This window comes from Mastigoproctus giganteus, chromosome 3 (genome assembly GCF_048544385.1).
Source record: "Mastigoproctus giganteus isolate SK-2022 chromosome 3, ASM4854438v1, whole genome shotgun sequence".
NCBI classification, from domain to species: domain Eukaryota; kingdom Metazoa; phylum Arthropoda; class Arachnida; order Uropygi; family Thelyphonidae; genus Mastigoproctus; species Mastigoproctus giganteus.
The window spans coordinates 68,656,085-68,671,706 of NC_143577.1; the positions used below are offsets into that span (position 1 = coordinate 68,656,085).

General features: G+C 36.7%; 1 protein-coding gene across 1 annotated transcript in view; it reads left to right on the forward strand.

Moving 5' to 3' along the window:
- eIF5B (eukaryotic translation initiation factor 5B) overlaps positions 1–15,622 on the forward strand; it is a 609,831-nt gene that overhangs the window by 229,788 nt on the left and 364,421 nt on the right. The window contains exon 13 of the mRNA XM_090369319.1: positions 4,004–4,071. Coding sequence (XP_090225445.1) covers positions 4,004–4,071 — 68 coding nt within the window. The remainder of the gene's footprint in view (positions 1–4,003; positions 4,072–15,622) is intronic.

The following is a 15,622-nucleotide window of genomic DNA, read 5'->3' on the forward strand; positions in this document are numbered from 1 at the left end:
CTCCTTGAATTTATTTAAGCTATCAACTTCCACAACAACAGATGGAAGTTTGTTCCAGTGATTAACCACCCACTGGACAAAGGCATTTCTGCACGTCTACTCTACAACAGTCTTTCCTCAGTTTAAATCTATGCCCCCCCCCCCCCCCCCCCCCCGTTCGTAATCTGAGTAAGCAGAAGAATTCCATTAGTGTTGAGCCTGCTCAAGCCATTTAAGGCATTATAAACCTCAATCAGATCACCTTGCAGGTGCCAAGTCTCCAGATGCTGCAACTTGTATAACTTAAGCCTTTCTTGGTTCTTAAGGGTTCTTAAGCCCTTTGTTCCTCTCACCAATCTTGTTGCCTTTCTTTATACTCATTCTAGGAACTGTACATCCTTCCTAAAATGAGGCCTCCAGATCTGTACACAGTACTCAAGGCATGGTCTGACCATTGCATTATACAAAGGAATAATCACCTTGTCTCTGCTAGCAAAATTCCTATATATGGTTGACAAGACTCCATGACCTGCTCTGGCAGCCCATGTGCACTACTCAGAACTTCATATCTGACTGCACAATTAACCCCAGGTAATTGTGCAGTCAGATATGAAGGACAATAATTTGTCCTTCATATCTGACTTTTTTTCTCTTTCATTCTCCACTTCCCTGAGTGTAGTACCACATGGTTGGTACATTACTTTTGGGGTTACTGCTACCCATATGCTTGGATGGATAGTAAAATTTTTGCTCAATGGCTAGAAAATCCTAATGAGATTAAGAAAAGGTGAAATAGAAAAATGTTCATTTTCTTAGGTAATGGTCCATGCCATCCAAAAAATGCCGTATTGTCAAATATTTAGTTGCTATTTATACCACCTAATACTTCAAATGTCCTACAACCTTTGGACCAGGGTTTCATTCGAACATTTAAGTTACATTATAGGAAAAACAGGTTTTGACAATGTTAGTAGCAAAAATGCACTCTCAGAAAATTGTCAATGTTAACTTCATTTGTCAATTTCATTTCAATGTTAAACTGCATTTGTCAATGTTAAACTTCGGTTGCCACTTCTCAGCCCATCTGCCCAACTTTTCTGGACCCTGTTGCGGTAGCATACGGCCTTTACTGTCATTTACAACCGTGCGAACCTTTGTATCATTTGCAAACTTGGACATTAAGCCTAAGCATGACATTCTATTACTAAAAACTCAGTTGCAAATTCACTAAAGTGTAAATAAATGTCCTTTACAAAATCAAAAACTAAGTGTTAAAGGAATTGTTCCAAAGTGCAACAGGTAATGTTGAATATGTGCCAACTGCCACTTTCATTCATACAAAAATTTAATAAAATCACTACCAAATAAAATAAATTTATTAAAAATATAGAATAGATAAGCAGGGGCTTCCAAGCAAGCAGAGGGGCACAGTCTCCTGTTTAAAGAATGGTGCAGCTGCTGCTTGAAACAAGGAAGGGACCCCCTCCACCACACCTAACCCAATAGGCAAATTCATGACACACATTCATTTAAGAAGAAAAACAGGAAAAGTTTGCAAAACCATAGAGCCTTTAAATGCCTTTGAAAAGCATTGTCCCCCCTTTAAAATTCTGAATGATACACTAGTAACAGCCTCCATTTATAATCACTAGGAGAGTGATTGTGTCCTTTGACACGTTGAATCCAGGTGCAACTTGTTTTTCTTTGGATAAATGTCAGGCATTTTTTTTTTCTTTTTCCAGTAGAGTCTAGTTTCATCACAGTTAAAAATCTGATCTGCCACGTATCCTCCCTCTTCTATTACATTTTTCAATTGTGGTAAAAAATCTTCCACTGCCTCCACATCAGCAAAAGCAATATCACCAACAACTTTAATATTGTGTAGATTTTGCTCTTTTTTTAAATCTATCAAACTATCCCTTGGATGCACTGAAACTTGATCCACCATTTGTACTAGCAGCCTTAGACTTTTTTGATGATACATACATTGGGCCTTGCACCTGATCATATTATAACTGGGGCACATTTCTATTCCTTTGGTCTTCAATCTAAACATTCAAAATGTACCATTTTTTTCAATAAGCATATCATCAACCCTGGGGCTGACATCTGGTGAATATGGGCTTGCCAAACTCAGGGTCCTGAGCTGGATATCATTATTCTTCTCTTTTTTGGTGATTCCTTTCTGCTTTTGTCTCTCTCTCTCTCTCACAAGGTAACTCGGAAATTTTTTTTTTTTTTTTTCTTGGCTGGTGCAGCATAAGCCTCAGGCTTCCTTTTATCATATGGCTATTAATAATAATAATGTTGACTAACAAAAGTTTTTATTTTACACTTGCAGAGTTTGTTACCAACCTAATGCTTGCTTTAATTTTGTCCTCACACTTTTTAATTGTTCATATCGATGATGCTAAAGTTGCATATGTTCTTCCTTGCTCTATTTTCCCCAAATTAATCATTTTCTCATGCAATACAGAATTTTTACTGGGTTTTTTTCCTTCCCAGAATCACTTTTGGATGTAGAGGCATACTTTGAAACCATTATGTTAGGGTTGCTATTGAAATAAAATATAAATTCACTCAATGGCAACACACACAATGAAGTCACTTTTCACTTAACTCAGAAAACACACTGATATGGTCACTAACAAAGACTCAAGCCAACTAAGAGGTTGTTCAAGTATTACGTCACGCTGTTTCTGAGAACTGCTGCGTTGAAAGATACATAAAAAAAAAATATATTGTAATAAAAAAGTAGGTACAATGTAGAGAGGCTAAATTTTGACTGATTGCGAAACTGTAAAGTACCACGAAACAGCTGTCTCTAATAACAAAGTTGATTAGAATGAAATTGATGACACTATAAATTCAATCATGCTAAAGCATCTACATACTATGTAATAAGGTAGCACAGCTGAGTCAGATACACCGTGCTACTGTGAATCTTGGCTGTGTATGGCACGAACCATGTTGCACAGACTTCTACCACATAAGTGCGAGAATCGGTACACTGTGAAACCACGCCACCAGGGAGTCAGTCACTTGTATCATATTAGTGTTTAATTTTGTAAATCACAGTTACAAATGGTTAATGGCTTCAGTTTTAGTTGAATTTCCAAATTTGAGTTCTGTTCTATAAGCGGAAGAATGTAAATGTTTCAGGTTGGAATGCGGTTATTTTTGCTTTGCAAAAGTTGATTGTGATGTTGGAATTGGTGGATTGGGTTGAACTGAAGCATAGATCTTTCCCAGATACATTATAAAGTAACATTATTTTGTAATGGAAAAGCAATAAAATTTGATAAGTTGAATTTTCAATAGCAAAGTGTTAAATTAATTTAAAATTATAGTTGCTTTTTGTTAGCAATATTAACAACTTACATTAGGTCATCAGCTTTAAACTTGAATAAGTCTCTCACTTTTCTGGATCTGCTACTTATCAGAAAGAAAATATTCTCATTGTAGCCTATAGGAAGTTGTTGGAAGAGACCTTCAACTATGTGTGCCAATGTACACAAGGGCAAAGCCCCTGTATGTAATGGAACTAAGAAAGTTATTATTATTAGCTGTATGGTGCAAGGAAGCCTGAGGATTATGCTGCACCAGCCATAATAAAAAATGTTTCTGGGTTACCCTGAGAGAGAGAGTGAAAAGTAAAAGGGAATCACCAAGAAAGAGAAGAATGATGATATCCAGTTCAGGACCCTGGTGTGCCAAGCCCATACTCACCAGATGTCAGCCCCTGAGGAATTTTTCTTTTGACTTTGTTCTTGATCTGTATCTAACTGAACTTCACTGATAAGTTGACAAAATCAGTTGGTTCCTGTATGTGCTATGCAGAATATTTTCTCCACAAAATGTTTAGCAAGGAAGTAGTGTTGTTTAGCAATAATATAATTAATCTGAAAAGTTGTTCGACAATAATGTAATTAATTTGAGAAAATTATAACTTTCATAAATACCTTATGAATTTAATAAACAGCAATAAATTGTATTTTTTTAATTTATATTTATTTATTTTAAGTTTTCTGAGATTGAGCTGAAAGTCCCAGGGTTGCTAATCATCGATACACCAGGACATGAATCTTTCAGGTTGGTTTCATCTCATTTTTTTAAAAAAAATTATTGGTGGCATGTTTTTTTTTAAGAGTAATAATCTTTTTATTATCCTTGGGAGTTATTCATTATTGTCCTGTAAATGCATGGTTACTGCTTTGGGGTAGCAATAACTGTGGTTAGCAGTCATATCTCAAGAGTTCTATATAGCCAGATAAGCAGTATTTGCGGGATGTACTGAGGGCAAAGTGTAAAGTATTTTGGATCTAACAGCACCAGGGGTTTCCCCCATCTTCATGTTGCATACTCTGTATAACACAGAACTCTGAAGGCCAGAGATTTTACTAAAAAGTGTTGTGTAATGTCTTGTTGTGTTGTTCCTCTGACCGTTTAGCCGTTGGCCCCCCTAGTGGAACCCCATGGTGCCCCAAGGAGGCAGGTTAGGATGTACTGAGGGCAGTGATATTTTAATGTTCTAAGGGCAAGTGTTAGTTGTCTGACAGCACCGGTGGTTCCCACATCTCTGCAGTGGCAGTAATATTTTAAAGAAATGGGAAGCTAATGACAGGTAAACAACCTTGACCTGTTTTTTTTTTTTTTTATATATATGTAAACTCCAAACATGAGAGGTATTAGAACCTATAGTACAGTAATACCCCGACTTACGTGAACTCGGAGTTACGCGGTTCTTGATTTTTTTCGTTTGGTAACGCTGCCGCCCACTATCTTCAAGGTCGTTTTTCATATGTTATCGATATATACGGTGCGACGGCGGAGAATGAGAGTGAAAGATGAACAAAATTCAACTTTGCTGCTTTTATGTTTTTTATATCAGTGAAGGGGAAACACATTTCACCATAATAACGTAAAAACCAACACAATTCCAGCTATCGGTATAATCGCAAATGCAATTAGATCGAGTTTACTACCAGTTTATAACAGATTTCACTAGCAGAAACGCAACTGGATTTTTATTTTTTTATGGTAGTAACCCCTAGAAATGTGAGGTGTTAATAGTGTATCTCTGCCTTTATGGTGTTGTTTATTCAGTTGCTACATGCGCGCAGCTTTGTTTATGCGTATCAAGCGTGCCTCCTCGTTTTGTAATTGTGCTTTATTCCCTAAAAATGAGTAAAATACTTAATTAAAAGGTGTGAAAAGGAAGCGTCCTGGTGAAGACACTGCAGATTCAGAGAGAAAAAGAAAAGCAATTATCGATAAACAGAGGCGGACTGGGTCAAAAATTCTTACCCGGGAAAATTTATAGTGGCCTCATACTATGGTTTATGGCCAAAATCACACTGGCCCACCGGGGTTTCCCCGGTAAGGCTTATGGCCAGTCCACCTCTGTCGATAGAGCAAAAATATGAAATTGTGAAACGCTTTGAGCGAAATGAAAGACCATGTGATATTGCACGTGCTACAGGCCTAAATGAAGCAACGGCGAAAAGCACATGACAATTGCAAACTTGACAGGTTGAAAATTGAAAAGGGCTCAATTGTAAAGGGCTTAAAAATTTTAGAAAACATAGACTCCAACGAAGAACGCGTTATAGCTACAAAGCAAGGAATAAAAAAATTATTAGCTTGCTACGAAGAAATTCTGCGTGAAAAAAAGAACGCGCTGTGTCGTCAGACGAATTTGTTAGATTTTATGAAGCCATCGACATCGAAATAACTTTTTTACGTAAGTCATTTGTTTTTTTTAATACATATTTTGTATTAATATGTATAAAGAACTGCAATTTTATTAATATTTTTCTTCTAAACTAGTGTTTTTGTTAGTCCTTGGTCCCAATTAAGCAAAATTTATATGTATTTATATGCAAAGTTGTACCCCGACTTACGCGAATTCGACTTACGCGATTTTCGTCGGACCCACCTATCGCGTAACTTCGGGGTATTACTGTACTTAGTACTGTGCTTGGGTTGGAGGTTGAGAAGATGAAAGAAGATATTTGTTGTTGACATTAGTGGTTGTGGTGTCCAAAATGTAGCAAACAGTGGCAACTTACTTGATAGATGATCAACTTTCTTTTTAATTTCTGGAAAATATTTTGTGGTTTTTTGAATTCTGCTTGGGTGATAGCATATTTCATTTTTTTAATGGATTACAGCACTTATTTTGTGCAACTTTTTTTGTAATTAAAAGATAAGATTATTTAAAAGTTTTTACACCTTTTATTTTCAAAAAAATATATTCTGATGAAAATTTTTTTAAAAAAAGAAGTTTTTTAGATTAAATATAAACATGAATCTAAATTCTCCCTTTTCCCAGTTTAAAGACAGCTAAACTCAAAAATTTTAATGTGCATATTTACATACACTTCTGTTCAGTGCATGTAAAAATACTTTTAAAAAATTAATATTTATACAGGGTGTCTCAAAAATATCGGTACAAACATTTAGGGGCAGTAGGTAACATCTAAAGGAATGTGAATCGCATAGGAACCCATAACCGGAAACGTCACGGGAAAGTAGTAGCAGAGGCACAAGAAGCAGAAATGACACAAGATAGTAATTAGTGGCAAACATTTATTTGATAAAATATTAACAATGGAGTACGAGTGGATGCATTTCACGATGTTACAACAGATGCTCGAAGGTTCCACCATGAGACGTAACATGCATGACACTGACGCAGCATGGATTGGCGGACATGGTCGAACACTGGAGTTTCTTTGACAGTAGCAGCAGCGCATACAAGTCTCGCCACGAGATCCATTTCCGTCTCCACAGGAGATTCATACACGATAGATTTGAGGTCCCCCCCACAGAAAGAAATCAAGGCTTGATAAATCAGGTGAGCATGGGGGCCAGGCAACGGGTCCACCACGGCCAATCCATCGACGCTCAAAACACCTGTTCAAATGGTCACGAACACACCTTCCATAATGGGCAGGTGCTCCGTCACGTTGAAAGCAAATGTTACGTCTCATCGCTGGAACATCGTCAAGAAAGATCCGATATTCAGCGGAGTTCATGCGGGATGGTAACAGGTACGGGCCGACTAAGCAGTCGCCAACCATACCTGCCCGCACATTTATTGTGAAGCGACGTTGTGCCGCATGGGGACGCACACCATGTGGGTTGTCGTGAGCCCACACATGAGCATTGTGCTGATTGAATAAGCCTTCCCGAGTGAAATAAGCCTCATCCGTGACCAAAACATAGGCTGGAAAATTCAAGTCTTGAACACTTTCTTGGAGAAACCACTGCTTAAAAGCCACACGTGCAGGATGATCTTGGGGAAACAGTAACTGAACCCTTTGGAGATGAAAGTGGGGTGTAAGGAATCGTCGTGCCAGACATGCTGTACATTGCAACGAGACACTCCTAAGGCAGAGACAACGGCACATGTGCTGGTAGTAGGATTATTCTGGACGGCATTCAATACACTTTCTTTCATGGCGGGAGTTCGTGTTGAACGTGGTCTGCTCGCACTACTTCTGTTACCTCTAAATGACCCATAATCGCACAAATTTTGATGCACACGTGCAAACAAACGGTGGTCCAGTACATGTCTGCCTGGGAAGCGTTCTCCATAAATTCGTTGAGCGGCTCGTCCATTGCCCTCTGCTAATCCATACACTAGGTGCATGTCTGCCAGCTCACAGTTCGTATATCGATGCATGCTCTTCGTGCGGCGACTACTGCTTCAATGAGTAAGTTGAGAAATACCATCAGGACATGGAGATTTCTTAGCATCAAGATTCGTCAAAACACTTTTGACAGAAGACCACATGAAGCATTAAATGGAGCGTGTTGGGAATGGTGGGAGGTGTTTTACCAAGATCATTAAGACATGAGTTGGGGGGGAAATCGGATGCTAGCAGGTCAGCTTTATCCTTGGCTGAAGTGACAACAGAACCATCTGGTTTTGACAGAGGTGGGAGCAGAGATTGGCAAAAGTTGTGGCCAATAACATTGGCAAGAGACCAGAATGCTCGGCCACCATTAGGACAAGAAGCAAGTTTTCTACTCTTAGCCTGTTCAAAATCTAGTTTGGACTGATTAATAACTGCTTTATGATTGTTGTGTGCTTTGGTGTAGGCAGAAAATGAAACCGAAGAATTGGAAACAAGCCAGTTACGATATGCAACGTTCTTCTCTTGTGAACAACAGCCTTAGCAGATTTATTGGAAAACCAAAGTTTAGATAAAAGACGAGATTTTGAAGTGGAGTGTGGAATAAAGGATTCCATTCCTACAAGAATAACTTCACTGATACGATCTGAGCAAACGTTGACATCAGAAATTTTGAAACAGTAATCCAACCAAAGAAAAGAAGAAAAGAAATCTCGCAGGTCATCCCATTTTGCATTCTTGTAATGCCAAACAATGCGATATTGGGAATAGCCATGAGATAAAGGCTCCATTGGAGAAGCAACAATCACCAAGTTGTGATCTGAGGTGCCTAAAGGACCACTCACTTCAACCGTGTACTTAGAAGGGCTGTTTGTGATAAAAAGATTGAGCGTGTTGGCTGTATGATTTGATTGTCAAGTATTCTTTTATGTAAATGAACAATCTGTGCAAGGTCATTAGTAATTGCAAAAGCCTCAACATCTTGACCAGCTCTGCTGGAGTTGTGTACATTAAAATCACCAAGGAAAATTACCTCGTTGTTAGGAAAGTTGGACTGGAGAAAGTAGAGTTGCAAAGAGAGGAAGTCAATGAGCTCCAAGTGATTAGTGGAGTTGGGTGAATGGTAGAGACAATAGATGAATTTGATAGAATGAGTTAGAGAGATTTTAAGCCAGAGAAGATCAAAAACAGGAGGTTCAAAATTACTAAGTCTCTGACAGGGAATATTGGAACGGACATATGCGCAAGTTCCACCTTTGAGGTGAAAATAATCATACAGTCAGTCCTCGTATAACACGTGTTTACACTACACAAATTCGATCATACACGATTTATAAATAGGGGAACGATATCTTATATAACACGAACCGAATTCACTTAAGCACGATTCGCCTTTGTGTTTACAAGAAATGGCAGTCGAATGCAAAATCACCTCAACCGAATGCAACACGATAGGAACGAAGAGAAGATTCTGAAAATATATTTGTTTTTTATATCAGTGAAGGGGAAACACATTTTTCACCACAATAACGTAAAAACCAACACAATTCCAGCTATCGGTATTATCGCAGATGCAATTAGATCGAGTTTACCACCAGTTTATAACAGATTCCACTAGTAGAAAGGCAACCGGAAATTGTTTTTACTGTTTTATGGTAGTAACCCCTAAATGTGTGCTTTAGTAAAATGTGAGGTGTTAATTGTGTATCTCTGCCTTTATGGTGTTGTTTATTCAGTTGCTACACGCTCAAAGCTTTGTTTATGTCTATCAAGCGTGCCTCCTCGTTTTGTAATTGTGCTTTATTCCCTAAAAATGAGTAAAATACTTAAAAGGTGTGAAAAGGAGCGTCCTGGTGAAGACACTGTAGATTCAGAGAGAAAAAGAAAAGCAATATCGATAAACAGGCGGGCTGTGTCAAAAATTCTTACCCGGGAAAATTCATAGTGGCCTGATACTATGGTTTATGGCCAAAGTCACACCGGTCTCCAGCCCACCCAGGTTTCCCCGGTAAGGCTTATGGCCAGTCAGACTCTGTCGATAGAGGAAAAAATATGAAATTGTGAAACACTTTGAGCGAAATGAAAGACCATGTGATATTGCACATGCCACGGACATAAATGAGGAAACGCCAAGAATTACAAAGAATGTAGAGAAAATAAAAACAACTTTCATAGCAGGAACAACTCAAAGTGTAATTAAAATCCATTAGATTAAGACAAAGAATTGGAAGAGATGGAATGGCTGTCATCTGTTTGGATAGAAAATCAAACAAAAAACAAGTTTGCTTACGATAGAAGCAAAAGCATTAGCAATATTTTGTTACGTAATAAAATACGTAAGTATTTTATTTCGATTATTTATTGTGTTTGGTAATGTTTTGGTTACAAATGTGTGTTCAATCTTGGGTGGTCGGCACCTAACCCTATTTTTCCCATAGGGTCTGTTGTTTATATTGCACGAGGGTTTCTAGGAATACAACTATCATGCTATACAAGTACTGACTGTACAACAAATAATTTGGGCGACTGAGATGAGCTGGAGTTGATTCAACCGATAACTGAGATTCTGTCACAAAAAGTACACGGAAGTTTGGCAGACTGCAAGTGGAAATGGACAGTGTTGAGATTAGAACTGAGACTGCATATGTTTGTGAAATGAACTAGGAAGTGTTTGGAAGGTTTAGATCTTTTTTCAGATAAGCTTACTCTATTAGTTTGGAAATTCAAGTTGAATTCAATAGTAAGAAAAAGTGGAAGTAGTAATGATATTTTTGGATATGGCATACAAATGCTAACGTTGCCTTGACAATGCCATCCCTTGTATACACACTACTCAGACTCCCTGCAGTCACTATCTGGCAGAGTAGAGGTAGCAAGATTATACACTAGCTGATCCAGATGCCTCCTCAAGAGTTACCAATAGGTTCGGTCCGGTGTACTAACTAGCGGCCGGCCTGCAAACACTGTTTTAGAGCTGTACCCTCGAAATGTAAGGAAGATTGGATTTCGCCATGATGTTCATCATAACCTCAAAAGTCATCAGTCATACTGCATGATGGAATAGATGTGGAAGGGTTGACCAGAACTTAGTGCTGGAGACTAAACATGGGTTCCACCACTTCAAGCCTCCAATAAGTGAAGTGGTGGTATTGCACCAGTTGACGAGTCATCTACAAAATTGTTTCCAGGCTCAGAACTTGTGCATGCCAGCATTAAATCTGTTTGGTGTTAGGTAGCTGGAAAGCAATGACAAATTGAGAATAGGGGTATACTATAGTCCAAAAGATTGTGTAGAGCAGGGCTCCCCAAACTATGGCCTGCGAAAGAATTTCATTTGTCCCATGGATATTTCAGTTAGATCATAAAAATTAACCTTTATATTAGATCACAATAAAATTGAAGCAACTATAAAGACAATCAGGTAAGTAGGTACTTACCTGACTACTTTTTATCTGATGTTAAATTTTGGTAGTAATTAAAACCACATTCCCTGTCATATGAAAAGCCGTGGAAACAATTTGCTAAAAAATAACTTTTTTGTAAAGAACCTTAAAATTTATTTCAAATTTGTAAATAAATTTATGTTAAAATCTTTTTCATAAAATTAAGACACGTCAGTTCTTGCTTGCTTCATTATTTACGAGTTTTTTTTTTATTATTATTATTTTATCGACCTCATAAAAATGTCGAAATTGATGTTGAAAAAAATAAAAGTTGATGCTGAGTGTCATGTTTTTAATGTGTAAACATCTTTGGCAACACCTACCAAATTTCGGACGGTAGTAAAACCAACTCGTCACGATTTTACGAAATGGAAATGACTTCAAATGATGTTATTTCTGAAAATGTGTCAGTACTTTCCGGATGGTAGAGTCTGACCTAACTTAGTTACTTTCCAGAAGTGACATCAATGATGTTATTTCCATTCTTTTTGCATTTCCCATGGTTCAACCAGTGCAAACCATCATGGGAAAGGTAGAATCTTTTGCTTGTCATTGGCCATTCTAATTAAGTTGCAGAAGTCCTTGTTGGTCATCAAGTTTTTGCAATTGTGCCGAGTTGGTTGAGCATGGTGAACTTTAAATCCTCGTTCATCTCATTGTTTGGATGATTGTAAAAGTTTTGAAAGGAGTATTCTCGCAGTCTTGTTATAAGGCTATGCAAGTCATTACCACACGTTATGTCAGGGTCACTGTAGTCGTTTTATTGACAGTCTTATTTATTTTAATCGTTTTGTGAATGTCCAAGTCTGATTCGTACAATTTGCAATTAGTATTAGTAACGGCCGTATGGTGCAAGAAAGCCTATGGCTTATGCTGCACCAGCCAAAAAAAAAAAAAAAAAAAAAAATCCGAACAAAACAATGATAAAAACAAAAATTAAATAAATAAATAAATAATAATAATTAATAAATAAATAAAAATAATAAAATGAAATTAAAAATTAAATAAAAAGGAAATTAATCCTATCATCCTATGCGCTTCCCTTACCCGAAAGTACTATCCAGATGACCTTTGAATTTCCCCAAACTGTCGGCCTCTACCACCCATGAAGGCAACTTATTCCAGTAATTTATAACTCGCTGGCTAAAATAAAACTTCCTGCAGTCCAATCTAAACATTTCCCCGCGTAACTTGAATTTATGTCCCCTAGTTCTAGCATCATTTATAATCTTGAAAATTTTGTCCTCATTCATTTTACTGATGCCTCTCAGAGCCTTAAACACCTCAATCAAATCTCCCCTAAGGTGTCTAGTTTCCAATGTTCTAGTACGAGCTCTTCGTTGTTGTCGTAGATCTTGACATATTTCATCTCTGACAGTATCTCTGTTTCCTCATTGCCAAATGGAATGTGCAGCATTACCATCTCGTGCCAGTACTCATTGAGATCCTGAGCCAAGGCATAGTTTCATTAGTGTATTATTAGTAAAATAATAAGAGGAGTTTACCTCAATATAGTACGTAGAACACTTCCGTATGATACCCTCCAGAAATTAAAACGGAAAAAACGAAAAAATCGACAACTTACTGGTACATTAGAGTAAAATATAAATAATTAAATAATCAATTTAACACAATTCAAATCAATTTAAAACAATTAAAAATCAAATTAACGCAATTAAAAGAATCTAACGAAAATATTCAAAACGATTTTCCTTCCTGAAGCTGACAACGCTTTTCGACCGTATGTCGTGATCACAGGAATGATAATAACCGAATCGGGTTAACCCTGACACTTAAATAGAGATTATTTGTCTTCGCGCATGCGCGTAAAGGTCCACGCATCGGAGATCAAATATGGCCGCCGAACATTAACAGAATTCTCGTGCAATTTAATTTCAACGGTTTCTGCAATTAATAGTCGCATTTATAATTACGTTGAATGTTCAGTATTTTGGCCTCGTTACATAAAAAAGTGTGTTTTTCGTTAATGGCATGAAAGGCTAATTCTGATGCTGCTGAACAAGAAGCACGAACTGAGGCTTCATGTTGATTTACACGAATATTAAGAAAATTGGGTCGAACCTTGGTAAGACGAGTCGCAATCACCGCAAGAAATGTTGTATACCAGTTCATTAATTTGTGTTGCAAACGCTGAAAGAACTGAGCGATTGTTCAGTATAGTGTGTAACTTCCGTATTGGCCTAGCTACAATTTTAAATTCGGTATCTTTAAAGAATCGTTAAGCTGTTTGTGCCACTGTTCAACATATGGGACAGAAATAAAGTATTTTTTGATATTACTATTGTTGATTGGTGTAGTATTTTGTATCCTATCCTTAGCTTGTAGTCTAATTCGGTTTATTGTGGTAATGGAATAACCCCTGTTTAAGAATCTGCTAGTTAATATTTGTATTTCTGAGTCCAGAGCAGATTCCGTCGTTGAATATTTATAGGCATTAAAAAATTGATTAAAGATAGTCGATCTTTTGTAGGTGAACGGGTGATAGCTATTATAATGTAGAACCATTCCAGTGTTTGTAGGTTTTCGATAGATTCTAAATTGTATTTTATTCGAGTCCCGGGTAAGCGTGAAATTTAGAAAGTTTAATGACTTTGTATTCATATCCTCCCTTTACAATGTAAATTTGAGTCTAGAATAGGGGTGGGCAACATCCGGCCCACGACGATGTTGAATCCGGCCCCCTCGGTAAATGCATAAATATAGAAAATCCATACCTGACTATGTTCGGCTTAATTCGGTTGAATCGAGAATCGCGGCCAGTACAACAGTAATCAAGTGATTCTACGCAGCATCAAAGAGTTATTTCCTAATTATTATTGTAGCATCGATCGAACGAAGTTCCTTTGGGTTTGACTTCTTATTGAAAAAAATAATATTGGTGCGAGATATTTTATGTTTTATGCCTTTTCTAATTATTACAATTTTTTAATTTAATATAATTTATAGCCCATAAAATGAGCCAATTAAAAAAAAAAAAAAAAATTGATGCCGAATGCCACACTTTCAATGATAATTGGACATTCGGATATTTAATTGCAAATATAGACGATAAAGCTGTTTGTTTGGTTTGTAACGAAACTATTTCTGTTTTTAAAGAATATAATCTAAAAAGGCATTTTTCAAAAAAAACATTTCGTAAAATATAAACTATTTTCACCGGAACAAATGAAAATTGAAGCAGAAAATTTAAAATGTATTTTGCGTAAGCAACAAAATACTTTGAAAATTTTGTCAAAACAGAGAGCTCTGACAAATTTAAATATTGTATTTATTTTTTTTTAAAAATACATTAATAATTTGGTAATTCAAGTAATATAACATTTTTTAGGTTCTGATTTTTTTTTATTGAATTGTTCAATCTATTCCAGCCCACATCATAATGCGAAAATTTCATTCGGCCCGCATCATAATGCGAAAATTTCATTCGGCCTGCATCATGATACGAAAATTTCATTCGATCCGCTGACGAAAAAAGTTGCCCACCCGTAGTCTAGAATGAATATTATTAAACAAATGTAAAATGTCTTGGATAGTACTACTATCGGTAATAACTAGAACATCGTCTAAATACCTCCCATAGTATGTGATACGGGTTCGAAAAGGTGTGAAATGTATCTGCTCAATCGTTGAGAGATATATCTCTGACGTTAAGCCACTCAGGCTCAAATCCATTGGTAATCCAAAAATTTGTTTGTACACCTTGTCTCGAAAGGTGATGTAGTTAGCCTCAACTAACAGTTTAATTAAGTGAAAATTTTCCTTAATAGGTAGCTTCGTATAATTAATCGGTGTCGAGTTTTTATTTAACATATCCCAAATAATGTCTAATGTGTATTCAACGTTTACATTCTTATATAATGAGGTAACATCTAGTAGAATAAATTGTCATTGTTGCCGAGTCTACAGTCTTTAAGCTTATTAAATAATGTATCGTAGTTCTTAATCCCAAATTGTATTACCTGTCTAAAGGGTTTTATAATGTTTTATATACATGTGTGGCTAAGGATGAAAATGCCGAGTTCCTGTAGGAAACAATAGGTCGATTATTGTGTAATACAGCTCTGATTCATACTATCTAATTCCAGGACTTCTTACATAACTCGGAAAAGACTAACAGTATATTGCTACTATATCCTTGATATGCCTAAATTACAAAAGCCACATAATATCCTCAGAAGAATGAAGAAAAATAGTTATATATTTTTAATTAGTTCTTTTAAAATCTTTAATGGTTGAAGTAGCCGAAGTGGCATATAAGAAAACATAAAAGGAAGAAAAACCACATGTTATTGAAGTGTAAAAACTGATATGTATTTTGCTTGGTTATTATTACAGTTGACCTTAATTGGTGCCGATCGCTTCACCACTTCTCGTATTCTGTCTTTCTCCTTTATTATTGTTTACCGTTGCCACTGACAAATCTGAATTCCATGCGATACTTGTTAATGTTTGGCCGTTTTCATACATCCTTATTATTTTAATTTTCTGATCTAACTGGATTGCTTTACTTTTCTCGATAGAATTACTAGTACCGCT